General features: G+C 37.5%; 1 protein-coding gene across 7 annotated transcripts in view; it reads left to right on the top strand.

Annotated features, from left to right (window-relative positions):
• Positions 1 to 22,551, top strand: part of LOC108397612 (sodium channel protein type 3 subunit alpha) — a 112,268-nt gene that overhangs the window by 9,696 nt on the left and 80,021 nt on the right. For 4 of the 7 annotated variants that reach the window (XM_073241581.1, XM_073241580.1, XM_073241579.1 and 1 more), the window contains exons 2-3: positions 7,319 to 7,456; positions 16,554 to 16,867. In XM_073241581.1, the coding sequence (XP_073097682.1) occupies positions 16,604 to 16,867 (264 nt within the window). In that variant the 5' untranslated portion in view covers positions 7,319 to 7,456; positions 16,554 to 16,603. Of the gene's footprint in view, positions 1 to 7,318; positions 7,496 to 16,553; positions 16,868 to 22,551 lie in introns of those variants that run through there. The other 3 variants (XM_073241577.1, XM_073241578.1, XM_073241582.1) reach the window with 3 other exon arrangements.

Here is a 22,551-nt window from a genome sequence, read left to right as displayed (position 1 = left end):
CTCTCTTATCGTTTCATTACGTCTTGTTTCTAAAAAGATGGGACAGGGAACGCTTCCCCATCGGGGACCCTGTCCTGTGCAGCCCCACCTCTGGGTGATGAGATTCCACGGCATCACGGCCATCCGCTCACGGAGCGAGCTTTGGAGAGGGCGCCTCACGCGGCGAGGTTCGGACTGGGGACGAGCACGTGACGGCTGAGCTTCGGCCCCGCCTACATCAGCCTGGGCGACCAGCACGCATCTGAGGGCAGGGATTGCAGCCTCTCTGCTCCAGGCTAGAGAAACCTCCATCCTCGGTAGTTTGAACCTCAAAGAAGTGCAGGTAACATTGAGGAAGTAAGCACCACCATCTTGAAGCAAGCTGTACCTCAAGATCCCAGTTTTAAAGCTCCCTCAGGTTGCCAAGTGAAAAAGGCAATCGACTCATAACACTCAGTTGTGAAAACAGTGTGCTGTCATTTTGATTACAGTCAGTAAACAGTCTGTGGTTGCCTGGGAAGAACTGCGTAAGGCACACAGCACCAGCAAGCAGGAGGAGAAAGGAGGCCGAGGGCGACTCGGAGGGCTCTCCCCATGGCCACAGCAAAACCGGTGTTAGGGAGGCACTACGGATCAAGGATCGGCTGTTGTTCTCAGAACGCTGTTTGCTTTCTATTTGCCACGATGCCAATTTCCTTCACAATAGAGAGCTTCCCACAATTCTGTTATATTCGGATAGAAATGTGGTTTCTGCTTCGGAAACTGACGTGATCATGCTCACCTGTTTGCTTATGGACAATGTAGCTTTTTCACTATAGAGTTTCTTGTTCCAAAATCTTATAACTTAAAGACAAAAACAATAAGCTGACCAAGTAAAACAGAAAAATTACCAATCCAGAAAGAGCCCCCCTCCCTTTTAGGGCTTCTCAGAATGGGGGATTGCCCCTTTCTTAATTCATGCTTTTTTTTTTTTTTTTACGGGTGTGATCACTTGGAGGAGGATGAAGGAGGGAAGAGGTAAATACTAGATCAGTCCTGTCCAATAGAAACATACTGAGACACACATATGTACTTTGAACTTTTCCAGATGTTAACATAAAAAAGACAAAAGAAACAAGTAAAAGTAATGTTACTAATGCTATGTTTTATTTAACTTAATAGGCCCAAAATAATATCAATTCAAAACTTGGCACTAACCACATTTCAAGTGCTCAATTCCCACATGTGGCCAGTGGCTCCTGCACTGGACAGAGCATTTGATGAATTTGTTTTACATAACTGTATTCAACAGATATCTAACAATGTCCTGGTTACTGTGGTAGGTAGTCAATAATATCCTTTTCTTCAAACAATTTTATAGTAAATGTTGAAGGCATACACTCATCCTGGATCCTTAATAACAAGACAGAATATTATAATTATTATGCAAATTTTAGAACAATATGTGTGTGCTGTGGGAATTCAGAGGCAGGCAAAATCACTTGTGACTTTGGAGTGCAGGTAGGATTTAACAGGCAATGATTGGTGGTGAAAGGTATCTTAGGCAGGGGTAATGTTTTTGAAAGCCAGAGACAGAGGCTGGGGACTTTCAGGGAATGGCAAACAGATCAGTTTGATTGGAGAAGAGCATACATGTGGGAGAGTATGTAAGATGAAGCTGGAGAAGCAGATAGGTAAAATATTCTTGGAGAAACTCTGATTAGTTTTTCTGAAGAAAAAGGGATACTGGGTTTGGTGGCACCATTTGACTCGCCATATGAACACATTACACTTATTCTCTCTGAACCTTACAGTTGCCTTCTCTGCAGAACGAAGACAATAATCCCATTTATTTCAAGGGTTATAGTGAAGATTAAATAAGCTAATCAGTGTCTGGCACCTAGCAAGTGCTTAGTCTGTGTTCTTCATTATCATTATTATTATTATTATTATTATTATTATTATTATTATTATTATCATTATTATTATCATCATTATTACTTCTCTAAGACATTCCAGAGTGGGGAATTCTTTGGGTAAAGCATTAAGTCCTCAGTTTGCTTTGTTTTAGAATGTCTAGTAAATTTGGTATATTTATACACATATCTTTGAGATAAAACAGAATTTCCATGTATGTATGTTGATCTAGATTGAGTAGGACTTCACAACTAGGAAGTATAATACTTAGAGAGCATTTGGCTCTTTTTCTTTTATGTTTTATCATCCTAATGGCTGTATGATACAAAACTAAGTCACTTTATTTACTTAAACATTAACAGACATTTCAGTTTTCCTAGACTTTGCTATTATAAAATATACTGCCACAAATAGAATATAGGACTTTCTAAAGAGTACTTGTAGTTTAAATTTCTAATAATAAGTTAAACAAAAAATATTAATTTCTTGAGAAACAAAATTAAATAGTTCTTTTATCTAAAAGATGCCTGTTGAGCACCTACTATATGCCTGTATTGTTCTAAGCACTTGGCATTCACCGGTGAACAAATTATTCCATACCCTTGAGGATTATTTCTACCCAAAAGAGACAGAAAATGGATAATGAACACTATAAAAAAGTAAATTATGTAGTACATAATAAGGTGGTAAGTGTTTCGGACACAACAGAATGGGGTAAGAAGCTGGAGGGGAAGACAGCTGGTCTCTGAGTAATTAAACTTTTGGCCAAGACTTAAAGTCAGATGAAGGAATTAGGCATTCAGCCACCTAGAAAAAGAGCTTTCCTGAGAGAACAGTGTATGTGTGCCTGTAAGTGTGGGGACAGCCAGAAGCCACTCTGGCTAGAAAGGAGTGAGAGAAGAGAACAGCAGGAGATGGTTTCGCTGGGTAACTGGAAGGCCACTTCAGAAGGCCTTAGAGGTAACTGCTGGATTTAGGTAGGTAGGTAGGATTTTAGTCTTTTCTCTAGGTAGTTCCTGGAGGCTTCTGAATGATATAATTGATTCCTTTTTTCCCCAAATCACTTGGACTGATGGTGAAAATAGGTTAGACAGGAATCAGGCTGCAAACGGGGAGACAGGAAACTATTGAGGCTTCTGTGAAATACTACCATAAATCATTTCAAGATTCCAGGTTCAGGGGAATCACGCCACAGGACATTAAGTGAATGAACAAATGGGACGGAAAAGCTGTGGCTGTCATCTTTGAGAAATTACTAAAGCGAGAGCAATATGACTGGCACATATGTTTCTAGCTGCAATAAAAAGAAATTTCTGGACTCTATAAGCCAGTCGTTGTCAAAGTGTGATTCCTGGGCCAGCAGCATCAGCAGCATCTCTCTGCTTGTTAGACATACAAATGTTGCAGCCTGACCCACATCTACAGAATGAGCAGCTCTGGGGTGGGGCCCGGCAAGCTGTATTTTAACAGACAGTGATTCTGGTGCTTCCAGGTGATTTTGATGCAAAATTTTAAAGACCACGACTATCCACCCAAACAGTGACAGTAGGCACACCGAAAGGTCCTTTTTAACCCTGGGGTTCCAAGTTCAATTTTTAATATTTATCTTCATTATAAAATTAAGAATAGTCCCTTAGAAAAAATGACTTACTTTTAAGAAGCATAGACTCATGCTTAACAACAAATTAATCATTTAAGTCATGTATTTAGTGGAATTTGATTATTACTTATTATATCCCACCTTTTTATAAAAAAGTAACGTAAAACGGCATATTTTTTTAAATTCATGCACAATAGGAAGTTGAAGACAAGGAAAATGTAGAAAATGTAGATGATAAACCTGTTAAAGACTGTGGATTAAAGAAGTTACTCTTTTACAATGTACCTCTAGCTCTGAGCCTCCTAGGCTCAACATTTTAAGAGTAAAGGCAGGAATAAATTATATACAACTCCCAGAACGCAATCCTAGGTTTAAGTGAATGTGGACAATGAAGCTTTCTGATGGACAGATTTGATCCGGGAGCATCTCTTGAGCACCCAGAAAAGTGGATGTATGGTTTCTTTCCTAGACAAATTTCTAGTGTTTTCTGCATATGTTGGCAATTGGCCATTTGAAATTATTTCTGTGATAAGGGCCTCATGTCTTAAAATCCAGTGAGCAGCTGGTAGAGTATGACTATTAGAGACACTGAAGAGTCAACCAGTGTTCCCACCCAGAAAGCAGGCTGCCCCTTTCCCGTGGGGAATCCCTGCCTGGGACTTGCTGGCAAAGTCTGTGAGGTCCTTGGTGTGTAGGCTTTGGATCTACTTCGGCCTTTGCACAAAAGAGCTGAGTCCCCAGAGTTTTACAGCCTGATGCATGACAGAAATGGTTTTGATCTGGAAAAGAGGCAGGTATATCATGTTGTCAAAATAAAGGAAGATAAAATGGATTGAAATGACAGCAAATAGCATAAATGGCCAAAAATAGTTAATGGATAAACTAAAGAGGCAAAATGATGGCTAAAAACAATGAAGCTGGAATAAGACAAAAAATTTTAAAACCCTGAGGACTAGGTCTTAAATAAAGATAAATAAACTGTCAGGATAAAGTAAAGACGAAAGGGATTGTAAACAAACTCATCTCTAGAAAATTCAATTGTTGATATTAGTATTACAATTAATAATATTATAGTAAAAAGAGAAATAAAAACAATACAATTAAAGCAACTTTGTCAAAGGTTCCTCAGCAAAAGGTGGTGCTACCCACCTTTTCAGGATAAAATCTCTATCAGGCTCTTTGACATACCACTCATTCATGGCATGAAGAACTTGCCCTTAATTTCCAAAATGCTGAAATTCTATTAAGACGACTTCATAAGGGGATCTCCACATCCAATATTTGTGTTAGATAATCTAAAGGTAGTTTCTGAAGCATATTCTCACCTTCTAAATGCAATTCAATAAGTTTAGCCATTAGTAGATGTGATTTAACCTTGTATGGGTCTTTGGTGAAATTAAATTTAAGACATCTGTTAAGCATATTACCTAGTGTCCCTTATGCTGTGTCTTAAGCAATATTTTTTCTCTCATCTTAGTTCTTGGAGAAATTTTGTCTTTTTATACACAGCTTTTAGGAATTGTTTTTGTTTTGTTTTTCCTAAAATACAATAAAATCCATGTGATCCTATGTTCTTCCACTTTTTCTTACCTACTGGGAACATTAGAGCTAAATCCAGCCATGGTCATATGATCTCATAGTCCTAGTAACCTCTACTTCCCTTCAGAGCAGCCTTCTCAAATCCGTGTGCCGCCTGCACCAGATGCATTTAGGAACCTTACAGCTCCCTGGGCCTTGCTCCAGACCAGCTTTTCAGAATGTCCGAGATTGAACCCAGAAATTTGCATTTTTAACAAGTAGCCCAAGTGATTATTATGTTCCATGGGGTTCAGAACTACTTTAAAGAATCTTCATTCTGCTCTTTACTCAGTAGTTTAATTTTGTAGTATGGTTAATCTGTAAACCATGGTCTACTTTTAAGGATGACTGAGATGAAGATAGTATTAATAGTAATGCAACTTGAAGTTTGAGGCCAAAATTGGAGCATGAGGGCCTATGTAGAAATCATTAATCTTTCCCAACAGTACCTGGGTTTGGAAGAACGCTCCCTGTTGGAGCCCAGGTCATGAGATATAGTTCTCTGATTCATGAATCAGTGATTTTCACAAGGGAAGAGAGTCAAGAGAGAACTTGAGCAAATAAGAACATTCTGGAATGCCTTCTCAAACTCCATTTCTCTGCTTCCCCTGAACTTCTTAGTTCCTCTCAGATACTCAGCCATCCTTGTTCATTCCCCTCCAAGTCCCCAAAGAAAAGACTTTAAGTATTTTGGAAATATATCTCAATGGTCATTTTAGTCATTTAACATCATACTTATTATATATCAGACTAGAGAGCAAGGTATTGCAAACCCAGTTAATTGTGTGTTGTGAAGAGAGGGGAAGTAGTATTTATTAAGTTCTCAGCTATGAATTAGAGGGAATTAACACTTATTGAAGGGGATTTTAAGTTTATTTAAGAATTTAATGTTTCAAGCTCTGATGGTTGTTATTAGTATCATTATTGCCACTTTACAGAAAAATAATAACTATAATAATATTATTACCATCATTGCTACTTCTAATACTATTAAAACCTCCAGCTTTTATGGAAAGCCTACTTTATACAAACTACTGTATGAGTGACTTTACAGGGATGGATGTGTGTGTGTGTGTGTGTATAAAATCTCATTTAATTCTAACAACCCTGTTTCACTGGATATTATTATCCCCATTAACAGATGGGAAACAAAAAAGTGGATTGGCTGGGCAGTATGTTCAATGTCACATACTAGTGAATGGCTGAGCCGGCACTGTGTTACTGTAAGAGAGGAGCGGCAGAGGCCAGATCATAAAGGTACCTGTACACTTTGCTGAAGTGACTATAAGTCACAGAGCCTCTGACAAATTTTAATAAAGGTAGGATATGTATTTTAGAAAGATTATTCTGCTGACAGATTAAAGATTGGTGACTTCAGAGTTAAGTTCTCTCTCTTATGGAGACAATGATTTTAAAAGACTATGCTTAAAAGAAAAAGGTAAGATTCAATGTTTTGTTTTGTTCTGTTTTGTTTTATCAGAGTAAATAGTAAAAGGAAATTTATTGGTGACAATGCAAGACCAGTTTGGTTTATGAACATTGTGTAAGTGAACTGAACTAAGCAGTTTTAAATATCAATTGCTGATTTTGAAATTACATATATTGTCCTTTGAATTAATTATTGGTTTAACTGGCTAAGCCATTGCTAGTCGCTCAAAGGAATATGACATCAGGTTGTCATTGTCAGGGTAACAGTATGCCTTGGTTTAGCATGCTGTTGTTTTTTTTTTTTACCTCTGCTTGTCTAAAATTTACACTTAGAAGCCACTGAGTAAGGTTTATTAGTCTTATCTTAGTTGAGCCAATCAAATGGAGTTTTAGGTGGAGAGGGAAGGGAACTCAGAAAGAACTAGAAGAAGGACCCACCCCACCAAGGTGGACCCCATGCTCTGCTGATCTACCTCGGGGGAAGTAAAGAGGGAAGCGAAGGGAGGAAGCAGGAGGTGAAGAGCAGGGAGATGCTCTGAAGACCCCAGCATGCCTTCGGAAAGAGTGACTGAATGGACGCTGCCCGAGAAGGAAGGGGAGCCCCACCCCACCCAGGATCCTGGCAGCTGGTTCCTGGTCCCTTCCTTCCTCGAGCTCACCAGCGCAGGCTGCTTACAAGGCTCAGACGACCTTCTTTCCCACAACCCTGCTTTCTTGATCTAGAGCTGTATCTACATAAACCGAGTACAGAAACCCAGACCTAGAGCCGGAGCACCCACATCAACCCAGATGCCAAAGATGCTGGACTGACCTCGCCTGTGTTCCCTTTCTGTACAGGTCATGGAGCAAGAAAGCTGACACCGAGCCGCATCGGAGTTCCTCAGGGATGAGGCATCTGTCAAGAATTTGTGGCAGAGTGACTTACTGGAATAAAAACACAGACTCTCTTCTAGGGATAGTATGAGAATATCTGAGGTAATTCCCAGCAGTGGCCTGGAGCTTTTCTGGAAAAAGGTGCTGTGACTACCTGAACTACTAGCATGCATACATTTGTGTTTGTGGAAAGTAAACTAGGGTCTTTACTAGCTAACAAAAGAGGTGTATCAAGACAAAAAGAAGGCAGAGGAGTGATTTCCTCCCTCCACACTAGTTTGTTCCTGCAGAGAGGCAAACACTTAAGGACCTGGCAGGAAGGACTTCAGGGAGTGGACTGAGGCCAAAGGCTACTGATGTAGGAATGAGAGACTAACACAGCTTTTTATTTCTTTTTCTTTCAAGAGAGATATTTGTCCCATGTATTTAGTAAATCACCCAGGCCTGTATTTATACAATTAAATTTTGTTATATTTATTTGGTAATTGGATCCATAGTGCACCTATTTGCATGGGGAAAAGGACACCCAAATATGTGATTAGTATTTGGTTGTACGCGAGCTTCTGGTCTGACCAAGTTTTTGAACCAACAGAGGAGTATTTATTTGTTTAGTGTATCAGCTGAACCTAACTAGAAAAGCTGTCTAAAGTTGTCTTAGTCAAAAAGGATGGTTATTGAACCTAACAAGCCGTGCAGAGGTTGTATGGGTTCAAGAGCTGAGCGATCCATGGAGAGCCCAGGGGTAGATCTGTCTCTGTGATCTGCCACCCTCGGTGTGTCAGCCTCACCCTCAAAATGGTATCCCCTCTGGCTGTAAATTACTGAAGGAGTGCCAGGTATCAGACCCCAATGCAATAAGGTCCAGAGGACAGAGAATTGTCTCCTTCTCAGTCTCTTTTTTAGGAGTGAAGATACCTTTTATAGACACATATTTAGCTGACTTCCCCTCACCTCTTGTTGGCCAGAATTGGACTACATACCTATTTCTTAACCAGTGACTGGCAAGGGGCTTGGAGGAGTTGTCTGTAGTGGAATGGATGCTGGGCAGTGAACACACAATTTACTTCAGTTTGCGAACATACAACAGAAAAATTCGGAAACTAATAAAACAAATGATGCTGATCTACTGAAATGTTGGCTTAGTATCTGTTATTAGTTACTAGCTGTCTCTTTACGCTGATAGCTATCTGCTAAGGACAAAGTCACAGGAAACATCATTTCCTAGAAACTAATTACTATTTCCAAGATAAAAATTGTTCTGAAACAGAGATAAGCTTGTGCTTTCATACTTGGCATTTTTTTTCCAGAGGCATGACAATGAGTCCAGGTAGAGAGAGAAAGGCAGAATCTTTAAGATTCTCTCATTAAACAGTTAACAAGTCAAGAAATAATATGTATATGTAGACAGCCATTTTTAGGAAACAGGAAGGGAACAATGGTAGAGAAAGTCTAAAATTCATTTGTGTTTGGCCATGACATGGTGATATCGTTGCTAGAGTTACTTTCTTGATAGGTTTATTCAGGCCAATGGAATAATGCTAAGTTCCTTGATACCACCCTGAGGGCAAGAGGGCCATGACACAGAAGAAGCTAGCCTTGGCTTTTAGTTTACCTTTACATAACTCCAAGTGATTAATATATATGTGACTATGTATCTATTAGATGTGGGTTTTATGTTTGTTATTAACTCACTCCTGTTTATCTTCTGCATTAAAACAAAGGTAAGGACTATATTGTTACATTTCTTAGGTTGCACATCCCATTCTTACCAGGGGCCTCTATATATAGTAACTTCCCAATAAGGCTACTGATTTATCCTAATTCCATTTCAGAAAATATGAATGGAAAATCTTATTTCGTAGGGTTGGGGCTCAGTTATTTTCCAAACTACATGGGTTCAAATTCTTGCTCCGTATTACTTTTATAACTTGAGTAACTTACCCAACCTACCTGCACCCAGGGTTTTTGATCTGTAAAATGGGAATAATAATGGTACCAACCTCATAAAATTAAATGAGTTAACATACATAAAATTACATGGCGGAGTGTCTGAGACACAGTAATAATTTAGCAAGAATTTTCTATATTTTTATTATTAATTCTCAAAGCCGCCTATTTAAGTAGGTACACTACTAGATGCTAATTCAAAACTCTTTTGAAATATGGGAAATAATACTTAATTCTGCCTTGAAGAGTGTTCAGTGGTTATCACTATAACATGCTGAATGCTCCGCATATGCCTTCAGGAAAATATTGTGCTCTTAGTCACATATGCCACCTGAGAACAGAGCAAATACTGGACAATCATTAACTGAGAATGAGAATTTCTTTGGAAAAAATTAATAACTTTCTTCAGTCAGAGACAGTTAATTGGCCCATCTCATCTTTTAGATTATGCCCTTCCTATTGATAGTCTCTTTCATTGATACCAAGGAAGCATGGCATCCTATCCTCAGTAATGGGCACAGTCTTTCCCCCAAATTCGCTCTCTCATCAAGGATATGAAAGCACTGTGGATTTTTTTTCTAATCTCTCAAGTTGTATGACACAGAGCAACTTTCCATCCTTGAAGATGGCAAATTTACAACCTCTGAGATAATTTTGTTTCCATGGGAACAGACCAGAACTAATCAATTTTGTCTGTAACATAATCATAAAAATCCCAACAGAGAGACACAGAGGCTATTGATACTAACAGGTTATAGATTGATACAATTTACCAAACTGTCTGCTATTCTGGGAATTAGGCAAGATGAAAACTCATGGGCTATATAACTAATGGAAATAATAATTTTCTCTTTGCCTCATTAATGCCACAGCATATTCCAAATGTTTACTATGCCTTTTTTCTCAGATTCTGATTCATTAACAAATATTACTTCTGATTCATTAACAGAAAGGCTTTATATAGTTTCAGATAGGTGATCCTGGAAAACGGAAGTGAATTATACAAATCTATTTTTTCTGTAGTTATTTATATACATCTTAGATCTTTAAAATAAAATCACACAATAGTAAGATTCAAGATAAAAATGTCAAATATAAAAGGAAAAGTCAGTCAAGAATAGAATGTGTGGAAAATGTTTTACCTCGGGGCAACAATTTGTGTTTGTCAGAAGACATTTCAGTGAAGCTTGCTAACTTCTCTGTAGCTGTTCCTCATTTATTATAAGGCAAGGAACTGGACTAATTGTTAAATCCCATACAGACTTTTTAATCAGCATCTTCAAAATTCCCCTATTGGTCTCTATGTAACTGTTCTGACTTCAGTCCCTAATTCTCTCTCTCCTTAAAAATTGGTATTCATAGGAGTCCTACTTCTTCATCTTTTCAATTTTTTTCCTAGACAATGTAATACATATTCTTAGCTTCAGTTTCAACCTGTGACTCTTCAATCAATATTTTTTCCAGCCCAGATGGCTTTCCTGAGTCTCAGACCCATATTTTAATTACACATCCAGTTCACTCACAGACATCCCCAACTAAAGAAATCCCAAACAGAATTGACTATTATGCTCTACACACTTTCTCTACTGCTCTGCTGGGCTAATGACAACTTGTGGCTTAAACCAGAAGTCTGGGATTGAGTTTAACTCCATAACTCATTTTCATCCATCATATCAAGTCATCACAAAATCTCATTGATTTTTCTCTCTCCTAATTGTGCTTTGAGTATAGGCCTGTGGCCATGGTTTGTTTCTTCCCTAACTTACTGATTGCTTATTATCTTCCAGGCACTGTGCTCACTCTCTAGGTACATTTTCTCATTTATATGTCACATTAACTCTATGTAATATCATTGCTGTGATTATCTTCATCATAAAATAGGAAGCTGAAAATTATACAGGATTTAGGGCTTGGATACAGTTCTGACTGTCCAGTCCAGAGCCTTAATAGTAGAGCTACAGTCGAATTCTCTTGCCTTCTCCTTCAGACGAGGGGTGTCCACCTGTTTGCTTCTAGGGCAGTGTTCTCAGAGGGTAGTTTGCAGACAACTGGGGATTCCTGTGTCACTTTTTGGTGGGCTGCAAAGTCTAAACTCTTTTCCAAATAATACCAATATGTCATTTGCCTTTTTTTCCCCTGTTTTGGCATTTGAACTGATAATGTGAAAGTCACAGGGGTGCAACTGGTAATGCCTTAGCAGGAATCAAGGCAGTGGCATCAAAATGTAGGAGTTCTTGTTTTCTTCACCACCACACACTTTTGGGAGGAAAAACATGCCAGTTCACATAAGAACATCTTTGATGATGCAGTAAATTTTACAAATTTCATTACACTTGACCTTAAAGATGATATATTTTTACTATTCTATATGATGAAATGGGAAGCATAGGTCATTTCTTCTGTGTCCCGAAGTGCTATGGTTGTCTCAGGGAAAAATACTCGTGGGATTGTGTGAGTCAGGAGCTGAAAAAGTCTTTTTTTTTTAATGGAACCCCATTTTCAATTCAAAGAAGAACTGACAAGCTATGGTTATTCAGACTCGGTTATCTGGCAGATATTTTCTCAAAGATGAACAAAGAAAAAGCTTGTCACTTCAGGAAAAGAAAATGACGGCATTTGTTGTCAATGTTAAAACTGGAGCCTTCAAGTAGAAATTGGTATTTTGGAAAACTTTTCCCTGCCACTGGGAGCCTCACAGCCTTCCAATACATTCTGACTTTTTTCATGAGCTCAATGATGATATTAACAAATGCGGTTTTTAAATGTTATATAGTGAAATTTACCAAAGTTTGGAAAATCTTCATAAAATGTGCCAATGTTTTTCAAATGATCCATGCATGATGATAAAAAAAAAAACCGTCCAAAGAGCAAGACTCATTGATATGGTCTCTGATTCCAGATTCAAACTAATTTTAAAAGCTGCCATTTGTAGAGTTTTGGTGTGTATCAAAGAAGAATATTCACAATTGCCTAAAGAGACCATTAAAATACTCCTTTTTTCCAGCTGTGTGTGTTTGTATGTGTGTATGTGAGGATTTTCTTCTTGTACTTCAGTCAAAACAAAATATTTCAACCAACTGAACTTGGAAGCAGATATAAGAATCTAGTTGCATTCCATTAAAGTAAGAGAGTAAAGAGATTTGCCCACATTTAAAACAAATTCATTCTTCTCATTTAATCCTTTTTGTTTGGGAAAATAGTTTTTTCATTAAAAATCCATTATGCATGTGAACATACAGTATTTATTATTATTAAGTTAGTTAATAAAAATTTTTTAATTTTTCTATTTCAATTTTTAATATAGTAAATATCTGATAGATAACTCCCCCATAAACAAAAGCTCTTTGAGGTCATCAATAATTTTAAGAGTATAGAGGGATCTTCAAACCAAAATGTTTGAAAACCATTGCTCTACAATCACTCCCTACCTATTTACCCTTCATACTGCAACCATCTTTCTAATCTTCAAATTGACCATGTTACTCCCCATCCATGGTATACCTTCGCATGCTGTGCAAGACCTTTGGTGATCTATATCCTGCCTAACCTTTCAGTCCTTTCTCTTACCTATCATTTTGGGCAGGTTGGTCTCCACCCATAATGAAACTATTTAATTCTTCCCAAACTCTCCAGGTGTTTTTCTTATTTCGGGGCTCATGTCTATGCTGTCTCCCTCCCTAGAGTATCTCTATTAGCATGTTTTTCTACCATGACCACAACTAATTGGTCAAATCCCAACCAGTCTACAAAACTTACTCCAATATCACTTCCTGATGGAAACACTACTGAACCCCTCCCAACCCTTCTCTGGGCAGCTTCCTCGTACGGAGCACACACAATAGCCAGTTATATATAATTGTCTAATAATTATTTCTATAAACATCTCTCTCTCACACTTGACTATCAGCTCAAAGGCAGGGACCAGGGGTGCCTGGTCCAAGCACAGTATTGATACATGGTGGTCCCTCAATAAATATTTTCTAAATATATGATCCAAAGGTTTTTCCAGGTTTGATATTTTGTGGTCCATCCCTATAATAGGATATTTTGAGCCACAATATTTGTATTGGTTAATAGAGGGATACATTGGCTTTACTCACACACATTCCCAGAGACTCTTTGGTTTTTAATTGAAGAGATCATCCCTTCAGATCTTTTCTGTCCTTTAAAGGAGAGTTCTGGGGAAATTGTGGTATATTAGATTTGATATATTTTAATAAATTATAGTGCATGCATATTCATTAATAATATATATTCCACACCAAGGCATCAGTAGGAATTAATTTTTAAAAAGCCTGCTCTAATAGGAATATAAAATTATGTAAGAGTCTGTATAATAAGCTCACAAAGAACAAGAAAGAATCAGAAAGAAATTAAAATAGACTGTCAAAGAACTAAGACAGGTTTCTAAACAGCAGAGCTGCAGGTAAAGCCATGAGAAGCTCCGTTCACTGTAATTTTCAATGTCTCAGCCTATCCAAATATTGGGCAAACACTAGTTCCCCTTGCAGAGGAAAAGCTGAGAGTCTGGATTCAGAGACAATGGTGTAGGAATTTCAAAGACACTTCTTTACTTCCTCTTGACTGCGGCTCAAGTTCTCTTTCATAGCCCTTGATAAGTAAACAAGGTGAAGGACTGCTTCTTTTTAAATAAATGTTCATGATTTTGTAGTTTTGTTCATGTAAAAATCATGAACATTTAGTAAAATGATAACCTTGTTCTATGTCATCACAGAGAAATCAGAGGAATTTGTAAAGATATCCATATTGGGTATTTTTAACCTAATTTCATTTTAAAATTTATGAACCAGGAGTTTCCAATAATGAATAAAATTAGTTATTTCTTTATGGCAAAGGGTTGCAACATATATGATAAGGTACTTCAATAACATTGAGGTTGAGGAAAGTTAAATGACACAGGTAAACTGTTAGTGGCAGACTCAATACTAACCCAGATTTCTGATCTCAATTGCTGCATGTTTTTCATTTCACTGTCAATAAAGAAACTGAAATCAGTTCAACTAAATACTTAAATATGGAAATAACCTTTTTTCTCCCCTAAGAAAGCAACTGTGTTTCATAAAACTTTCTTAAGATATGTTTGTCATGCTGTTTTATTTTCATTTAGGACTTAGGAAGAACCATTCAATTCCTGACAGGTGATGTGAGGCAGGTGGATCACACATCTCTGGGTGTTTAAGGCTTGCAGTCAATGCACAAACTCATTCTACACTCAAAAGTATAAAAGCTGTGATTATTCTCACACATCCTAGAGGTCGATTGGCTATGTAGCCATCCAAATTGGCATAGAATGGCTCAAAACATTAATTCTACTTTTTGCCGTCTGCCATTAATTTATAAGGCACAAAATAAATAGCTGATTGTTTTTTTAGTAAAATAGAATAACTGTTCACAAATATGCTGATTCATATACCACTTGATGGAAGGAACGAAGGAAGGAAAGAAGGAAGGAAGGAAGCTTCACTACAAATCAGAAGTTCTTCAGAACTAGTAGGGAAAATGGCACAGCTTTTAACATCTGATATTTCATAACTTATTTAGAATATACCTTCCTAATAGTGTAAAATATAATAAAAATGTCACATACAAAAACTAATTCAGTGAAAAGGCAAAGCTATTAAAAATGCTTTCTTATCACTGGAACAGACCAAGGAACCAGAAACTCAAAAAACATATAGTAACTTATGCCATTTTTCTTATATTACTGTAAGATCTAGAATTTCTCATTGTCTGTAACCTCAGTATATCGATGCAATAAACTGCTAAGAACTAGCAGGCCATTTGGGATAAAGTACTACAGTGACTAGAGTAAGTGCAGATACAGAGGTGGGGAGGGTGGCTGGCGATAGTGGAAATGTCACAGATGACATCTGGTTACTCTGATGCCAGAGTGTTGTACACGTGACTGTTGTACACGATGACTGATGCACTCACTGTATTTTGTTGTAATTGTTCCTGTTTTCCATCTTCATCTTTTAAATGTGGTATTTCATGCAATGCATAATACATAACTGTTAACTTATGTCTCAAAGTTTATGAAGTTGATTTCCTGTATTTTTGACAGTTCCATCAGGTTTCCAGCAGATAGGACATTTTTTCCCTCCCCTGGGAAACTGATCAGGTCCACTCCACATGTTGCCCTCTCCCAGACAGGTGGCAGGCATGTGTGAATATGCCTAGCCTGTACGTTGCACTTCCCAGCCCAATTCTGGTGCTCCATGGTCAGCTGTGATTTCAGCAAGTCAAGGCCTCATTTAAAGGAGAGTGGCTTGAATTGTGAGGATGCTTGAAATCACAACAGCAGAAATGGCTGGAGGAACTGATGATAATTGGATTATGATAGTTGATACTAACATAGTGCTTACTAATTCCAGAAACCATTCTAGGCACTTAATGTAAACTAATTTATTTATTACTTACAACCTAGGGGGTCAGTTCTCATAATACCCCCGTGTTATAGATGAAGACTGAAGAACTGAGTGGTTACATTTTGCAAAATCATGCAGCTCATAAGGGGCAGAGCCAGGGCTCAGAACAGAGAGTGTCTGGCTCCACAGTCCATGCTTTTCACCACTACACCAAATGGAAGATTCAGGAAGAATATGAGAACTGTCTTGGAACAGTTGAAAAGCAGCAGATTGGAAAAGGGAGTAAATATATTCTGCTATTTCCTCAAAAGATGCCTTGGAAGGATCCAAGGTGAAAAGTAAACAAAAATAGTTTTGACTTCTCTGTTGCTGTTGCTGGTCAGACCTTATCTGGGCAATCAGTAGTAATGATGCTGACAGAACAGTGGTTGGGTTGGGTTGGGCAAAACTTCTTTCCCTATCCTGAGGCTTTGTGAGTCAGGGATGACATACCATTGCATTGTTTCCAGGATTTCTTATTTGGACAGTAAGTAAGATGTGACAAAAGGAAGGGGAGAAATAATGGTCCTTAAGTAATTTCATTGACAAGTCTCACTGGCATTTCTTGTTTTACCAAAAGTATACTGTACTGTATTTTGGCTCAAAGATCTCAGACAGACTTTTGATAGACTTACAAAGTTGGCTTATTGAAAAGTGGATGGAATGATCATGTTTCCAAGTTAAAATCTGTAGAGCAGCATGAAAAGCACTACTTACTGTTTATACTTTTAAAAGATTACCAGAACATTCAGTGGCATACGGGGTGACCGTAATCCCTCTCACTCACTTGCTTTCTTAACTCTCATTGATTTTTTTTTTGTTAGGCAATTCTTATGCAAGAAGCTAAACGTAATTAAATGTGCAGGATGAAAAGATGGCACAGGCACTGCTGGTACCCCCGGGACCCGAGAGCTTCCGCCTTTTCACTAGAGAATCTCTTGCTGCTATCGAAAAGCGTGCTGCAGAGGAGAAAGCCAAGAAGCCCAAGAGAGAACAAGACAATGATGATGAGAACAAACCAAAGCCAAATAGTGACTTGGAAGCTGGAAAGAACCTCCCGTTTATTTACGGAGACATCCCTCCGGGGATGGCGTCAGAGCCGCTGGAGGACCTGGACCCGCACTACATCAGCAAGAAAGTAAGTGTCGATTTCATACTTCCGAACGTTAAGTCACACCCCTAAAGTTAATTCTTGAAGTAAACATTTAAGCTTTTTGTTTCTACTTACGTTTAAGCACAGTATAATAAAAGAAACATTTTTTAAGGAATGAAGTCAAGATGTGGCTGAAGTGAAGAGATGAACAAGTTCTATGATTTCACAGCATTTGAGACAGTCAATTAAAACCGACATCAGCAAGGCAAAATACGTTACCGGTGACATATTCGAGCACGTGGTAGGCAGGAGGATGGCAGAAGTGCAGAAGAGCTATGGGATGGTGTGCTTCTTTCTCTTTAGTTTTTATTTGCCTGGAGGTTTCATCACAATAGATTTGTATTCTGGAGGGAAATAAATAACCTTTTACTAAGCATCCTCCTATAGGAAGATAATAACTACAGAAGCATAGTCATTCAGAGATATATTTTTTTAGGGGGGATTCACTAATTTAGGATATAATTGGGAGCTTCTCTTTATTTTACTTAATTTGTGACAGGCCAGATTCTGGAATACATACATATTGTTAAAACATCACTCTGAGCAAAAAATATCAAGAACAAAAGACAAAATACTCCAATTTTTCTTCATTTCTATAAGATTTAAATCGACAGTTATGACTGGGCCTTCCTAATGCTAGCATAACCACATAATTTTGCCAGAATTAACTAGTTTTTGAAGTTAAACTGGCTGTGCAGAATTTTATAGGTACATAAAAGAATGGATGACAGATTCTATACTTTCTAATTGGGCATTTTGGCATTTTATAACCACATTTTATGCTTCACATTAGCACGCATAAAACAGTTTCTATGTAAAAACTAAAGATAAATGAATAACCCCATGAGTTGATGGCTTATGGATTAAAGAAGATATTGAACACCAAAGAAGTGACTAATGAAACTGCGTTCTTTAGGCAGTATTCTGCTAACTTCATAAGATCAGTGCTGGCTAAAGGTACAGACAACCACTCAGACATGGAACTAGCCCGACTGCTCTGCAGAAATGCTTCTCAAATTTGTATTTACATTCACATCACTTGAGGATCTTGTTCAACTACAGATTCTGATTCCATAAATCTGGGGCGGGGACAGAGATCCTGCCATTGCTAACAAGCCCTAAAGTGAGACTCATGCCGCTAGTACATGGGCCATACTTTGAGTAGCAAGCTTTTAAATGCTTTACTTAACCTTACAAAACAAATTTAAATAAATAAGTCCTTTCTTTTCTCCTTTTAAACTGCTTTCATGAAAGGTGACATTTAATAGATATTCATGTATTTCTGAAAGTAATTTATTCTAGTACTTTACTACAGAATTGATAAAGAAAAATTTGAAGTTTAGTTACTGTATTATTACATGTTGACAGTGAGACATCCCCCAAGAAACCCGAAGAAAATTGTCCACTGAAAACTACTGATTGAAAGTATATATTTGCAAACATGCCTCCAGGGAACAGGGTTATGACTTTGACATGATTAAAAATATTTGCTTCTTAAAAGAAGTGTCTTTAAGAAAGGGAATCGGTAAGATTAAGGGGTGGGGGAAAGAATAATAAAGATAAACGGCATTTTTCCAAGGCAGACAGATGTTCAGCAGTAACCCTGAAAGCATTTCCTCCCCAAACCAAAGCCACTTCATTGCAGAGCAGCTACACTGGTCTCCCTAAAAGAGGTGTCATTAAACATGCCATATCATTTTACTAAGTTTGTTTGGACACCACCCTCAGCAAAGAACCTTCTTATTCTAATTTGTCTTACCACAGATCTGCTTAGAAGGAAAGAATGTGTTGGTAATGTCACTGCAATTACTTCAGTCCATGAGCAGTAATGTATCTCATTTAAATAAATAAACTGGCATTCTGTTTCTATGTCAGGCTTTCAAGTTTAGTTAATGTGAGTCTGCCACTAGGAAACAGGATTGTTCTCTGTGCTAAGGCAGTTTTTACAGCCTCCAAGGACCAGACTTGGACCTTGATGTCTTCATAGTAACTGTGACCCATCTTCTGAGACAGCTAGGCTTTTTACTGTTGGCTGCCCGGCTTTCCTTTATGAAGTGTATTTAAAGTTGAAGACTGAGGTGCTACTGAAGAAAAAAGTAATTTGTGATTCTTAGGACAGAAGAAGCTAATGTAAGAAGCTAATGGAGAAGTCCTGGAATTTAAAAATATGGTATGAAGCAAAGTGTCCATGAAAAGATGAATGGATAAAGAAGATGTGTACATAAACACAATGGAATGTTATTCAGCCATAAAAAAGAAAGAAATCCTCCCATTTGCAACTACATGGATGGACCTAGAAAGTTATTCATGCTCAGTGAAAGAAGGCAGGCAGAGAAAGACAAATACCATATGATTTCACTTATTTGTGGAATATAAAAAAACAGAACTAAACTAAATGAACAAAAGAGCAGTACACTCAACAGCTACTGAGAAATGACTGATAGTGACCATGGGGGAAGGGCTGGAGTGGGTGGGTGGGGTGAGGGGTATAAAAGGGCACAAAAATTCTCCATTATAATATAAGTTGGTCATGGGGGTGGTAGTACAGCATGGAGAATTATAGCCAGTGATTCTGTAACATCTTCCTACCTTGACAGATAGTAACTGCCCTAGCGGGAGTGAGGATTTAACAATATGGGTAACTGTTTACCACTGTGTTGTATACTTGTAACCAATACAACAATACTTCAGTAGAATAAATAAATGAAAATATGGTATGAAACTATCTGCATTATATGAAATAATGAAAATGAAAGGCACTTTTAAATTGTAAAGCATTATGTAACTGTCTGTTGCCATTAATTAATTATGTATTTTACATGCCTGATCTTTCAGATGAGTGAAATCATAATGTAATTTAATGGCATTTAAGTTGACCAGGTAATAACTTAAGAATCGTGACAGTGATAGTAATACCTAACATTTGCTGTGCTCACACTCTGTCAGGCACTAAGTGCTTTAGCTGGCATAACATTTAATATTCAAAGAACCAGTAAGGCAGGCAGTATGTTAGCCTCATTTTACAAATGAGTAAGTGAAACCCAGAGAGGCTAAGTAACTCACCCAAGGTCACACTCCATACATGGTGGATTCAGGATTTGCATGTAGGCAATCAGACTTCAGAGCCAGAGCAATTAACCACTTAGCAAAACTATAATTGGTGTTTATTAATATAATGAAAGAAAAATTTTAAAAATTGGTTGTATAATTTTTGAATTCTCTGATTGGTGTGGTCTTCCTCAGAGATGTAAAAGCTTATTCTTGCCTCAAACAATAAAATTTTAGTATGCTTCTAGAATGTATATTACCTGGGAAAAAGGAGCCAGTGCCGTTCCAGACTGGACAATACCCAATGTAACATTCTTTCAGCTCTACCATTCACCTTAGTAGCAATACGTTTTTCTTTAATTACATCATTACTTATCATGTGACCATGATTGAGGAAATGACACTATTTATCCTTCATCCAATTACCAGCCATTCCCTTAAGTAATTTTCAGTTTTTAGTTAAATCTTTCTATAACATCAGAACCCTAAATTTCAAATGTTTTTCTTGTAATTCTTTCCCTATACAGGATATTAGTATTGTATTCCTCAGTTTCAGGATTCAGGGTTTTCTTTGTGTCAGGTTTGCTCTCCAGAAATAAACTGGGATTGTATTTTTAAATCCTGCTCTATTCCAGAACCTGCAAATTCAGTGAAGACGCCCTTGGCATGTCATTTTTAATCCCATTAGTACCACAAGGGCTAATCTTGCAAGAGGGGCAGAAGCTTCCATGTTTAAAGAAACAGTTCATTCCTGCTCATTCTGTTTTTGGACATTTTTCAAAATAAAATCCTCTTCTAATATTACAAGTGGCAATTGGCTTTTCAGGGAAATTGTTTCAAAAAAGCATGGGTAAATTCACCTTAAATTATGGTGAACTTTACAGGATCGGCTGTAGTGTAATGCCTAATGAGATCTGTATTGTTTGTAATTTTGCATGACCTAATCCTGTGAATTCAAGAAAATTCTTTAATGCATTTATGCATCAAGGACAGTCTTCCCAATGGCCAGTCCCTTGCAGATAACCTCAGTGCTTATAACGAACAGTTTACTTACCTTCTTCATAGAATTGTTCACATTTATACATTTATAGAGTACAGTTGATGGAAAATTGCTGGTTAGGCAATGGTTGGCTCCATGATCTTGAATACAAAAGGGAAATGTACAGAGAAATTCTTTTCTCTGCCTTTTATAGTCACAATATAAATATTTTTGTCTACCTATTCAAACAGAGCACGTTGTCAGTGAACATGAATGTATGGAATACAGCCTTTAGTTAAAGGGTAAAAACATATTATTAAGTAAATGGATATATAGAATAGATGTCTTAAAGGTAAGCCCACATTTAATTAAAATATATTTATTTGCACACTATGCTATTAAATGCTGAGGGGAAAAATGGAGAAAAAGTAGATTACAGGCTCTTTATGCTCAATGGTTTATAACAATTTCTAACCTAGTCTTCAGTGGAATGAACCCTACATGTAAATTGCTGCTTGACTGTAATTACAAACAACATAGGAATATGTGCAAATTAACATACTAAAGACATACTGGTAAAGGGGAACAGTTGAAGTGATTAGAAGGCAGTGTGGTTTATCTGGAAAGACAGATGGAGGAGGTGATTTTGAGAGCTGAGGACATTCCCAGAGAATAGGAATTTTCAACCCTAGCTGCATATTAGAATCACATGAAGAAATTTTTTTTAAACTACCATGTGTGTGTCCTTCAAAAATTCTGATCAATTGGTCTTGAGTAGGACTCAAATACTGGCAATTTAAAAATTACTTCTGGGAGTCTAATATGCAGACAGTAGTAAGAAACTTTGATGTAAGAGTGGGTGATTGTAGGTGGGACCTTATTGGCAGGTCTGTTATGGACCTGAAATGGGATGGAGTGTGCATTAGAAGACCTCACAGGTGCTTCCCTCCACTAGGATTCTATGACACTCATTTCCAGAATCAAAAGTTCACAGGTTGTAGGTGGGATTGACAAGTGGACTAAATTGGCTGGAGCAGAGATGCCTTGGTGGGAACAAATAAAAGATGATCCTAGGGAGACATGGTAGGTAATCACTGGGTAGCATAACTTAAATGCTAAGTTGATGATTATAGGTTTCAGGTCATAGGACTGTAGCTATGAAATGGCCTTTGAAAAGGTGTGTTTCAGCCAAATTCTCAATGCAGCTGTTCCTTCTCAGTATTACCAGAAGATCTACAGAATCAGCAAAACCATGTTATTTAGCCTCTTTGAACATTTTAAAGTAGGGCAAATACTACTAGGAAACTAGAGAGACTTCATAAACTTTGGAGTTAAAAGACTCGATGTAATTAAAATATTAGTAAAAGGTTTTTTAAATTGCAATGTGTACAGAATAATCTGAAAAGTTACCAAAGCTGGACAGATGGTAAGCTTTAAATAGCATTAGAGTATGTAAAGTTATCTTACTACTTGGTAAAAATTTTGTGTAGGATCATCACTTTGTATCAGGAAGCTGGAACCTTAGAGACAGATTAGGAAATAGTAAATCATTTCTTCATTTGTAGCTATATGTTAAATTAGGGAAGAAACATCTAACATGTTTACAGTTATGATATGCCAACTGGTTCAAACAAACAAGTTT

Source organism: Manis javanica, chromosome 7 (genome assembly GCF_040802235.1).
Source record: "Manis javanica isolate MJ-LG chromosome 7, MJ_LKY, whole genome shotgun sequence".
Classification (NCBI taxonomy): Eukaryota; Metazoa; Chordata; class Mammalia; order Pholidota; family Manidae; genus Manis; species Manis javanica.
The sequence above is the reverse complement of the archived record's forward strand: the minus strand, read 5'-3'. Positions and strand labels throughout refer to the sequence as shown.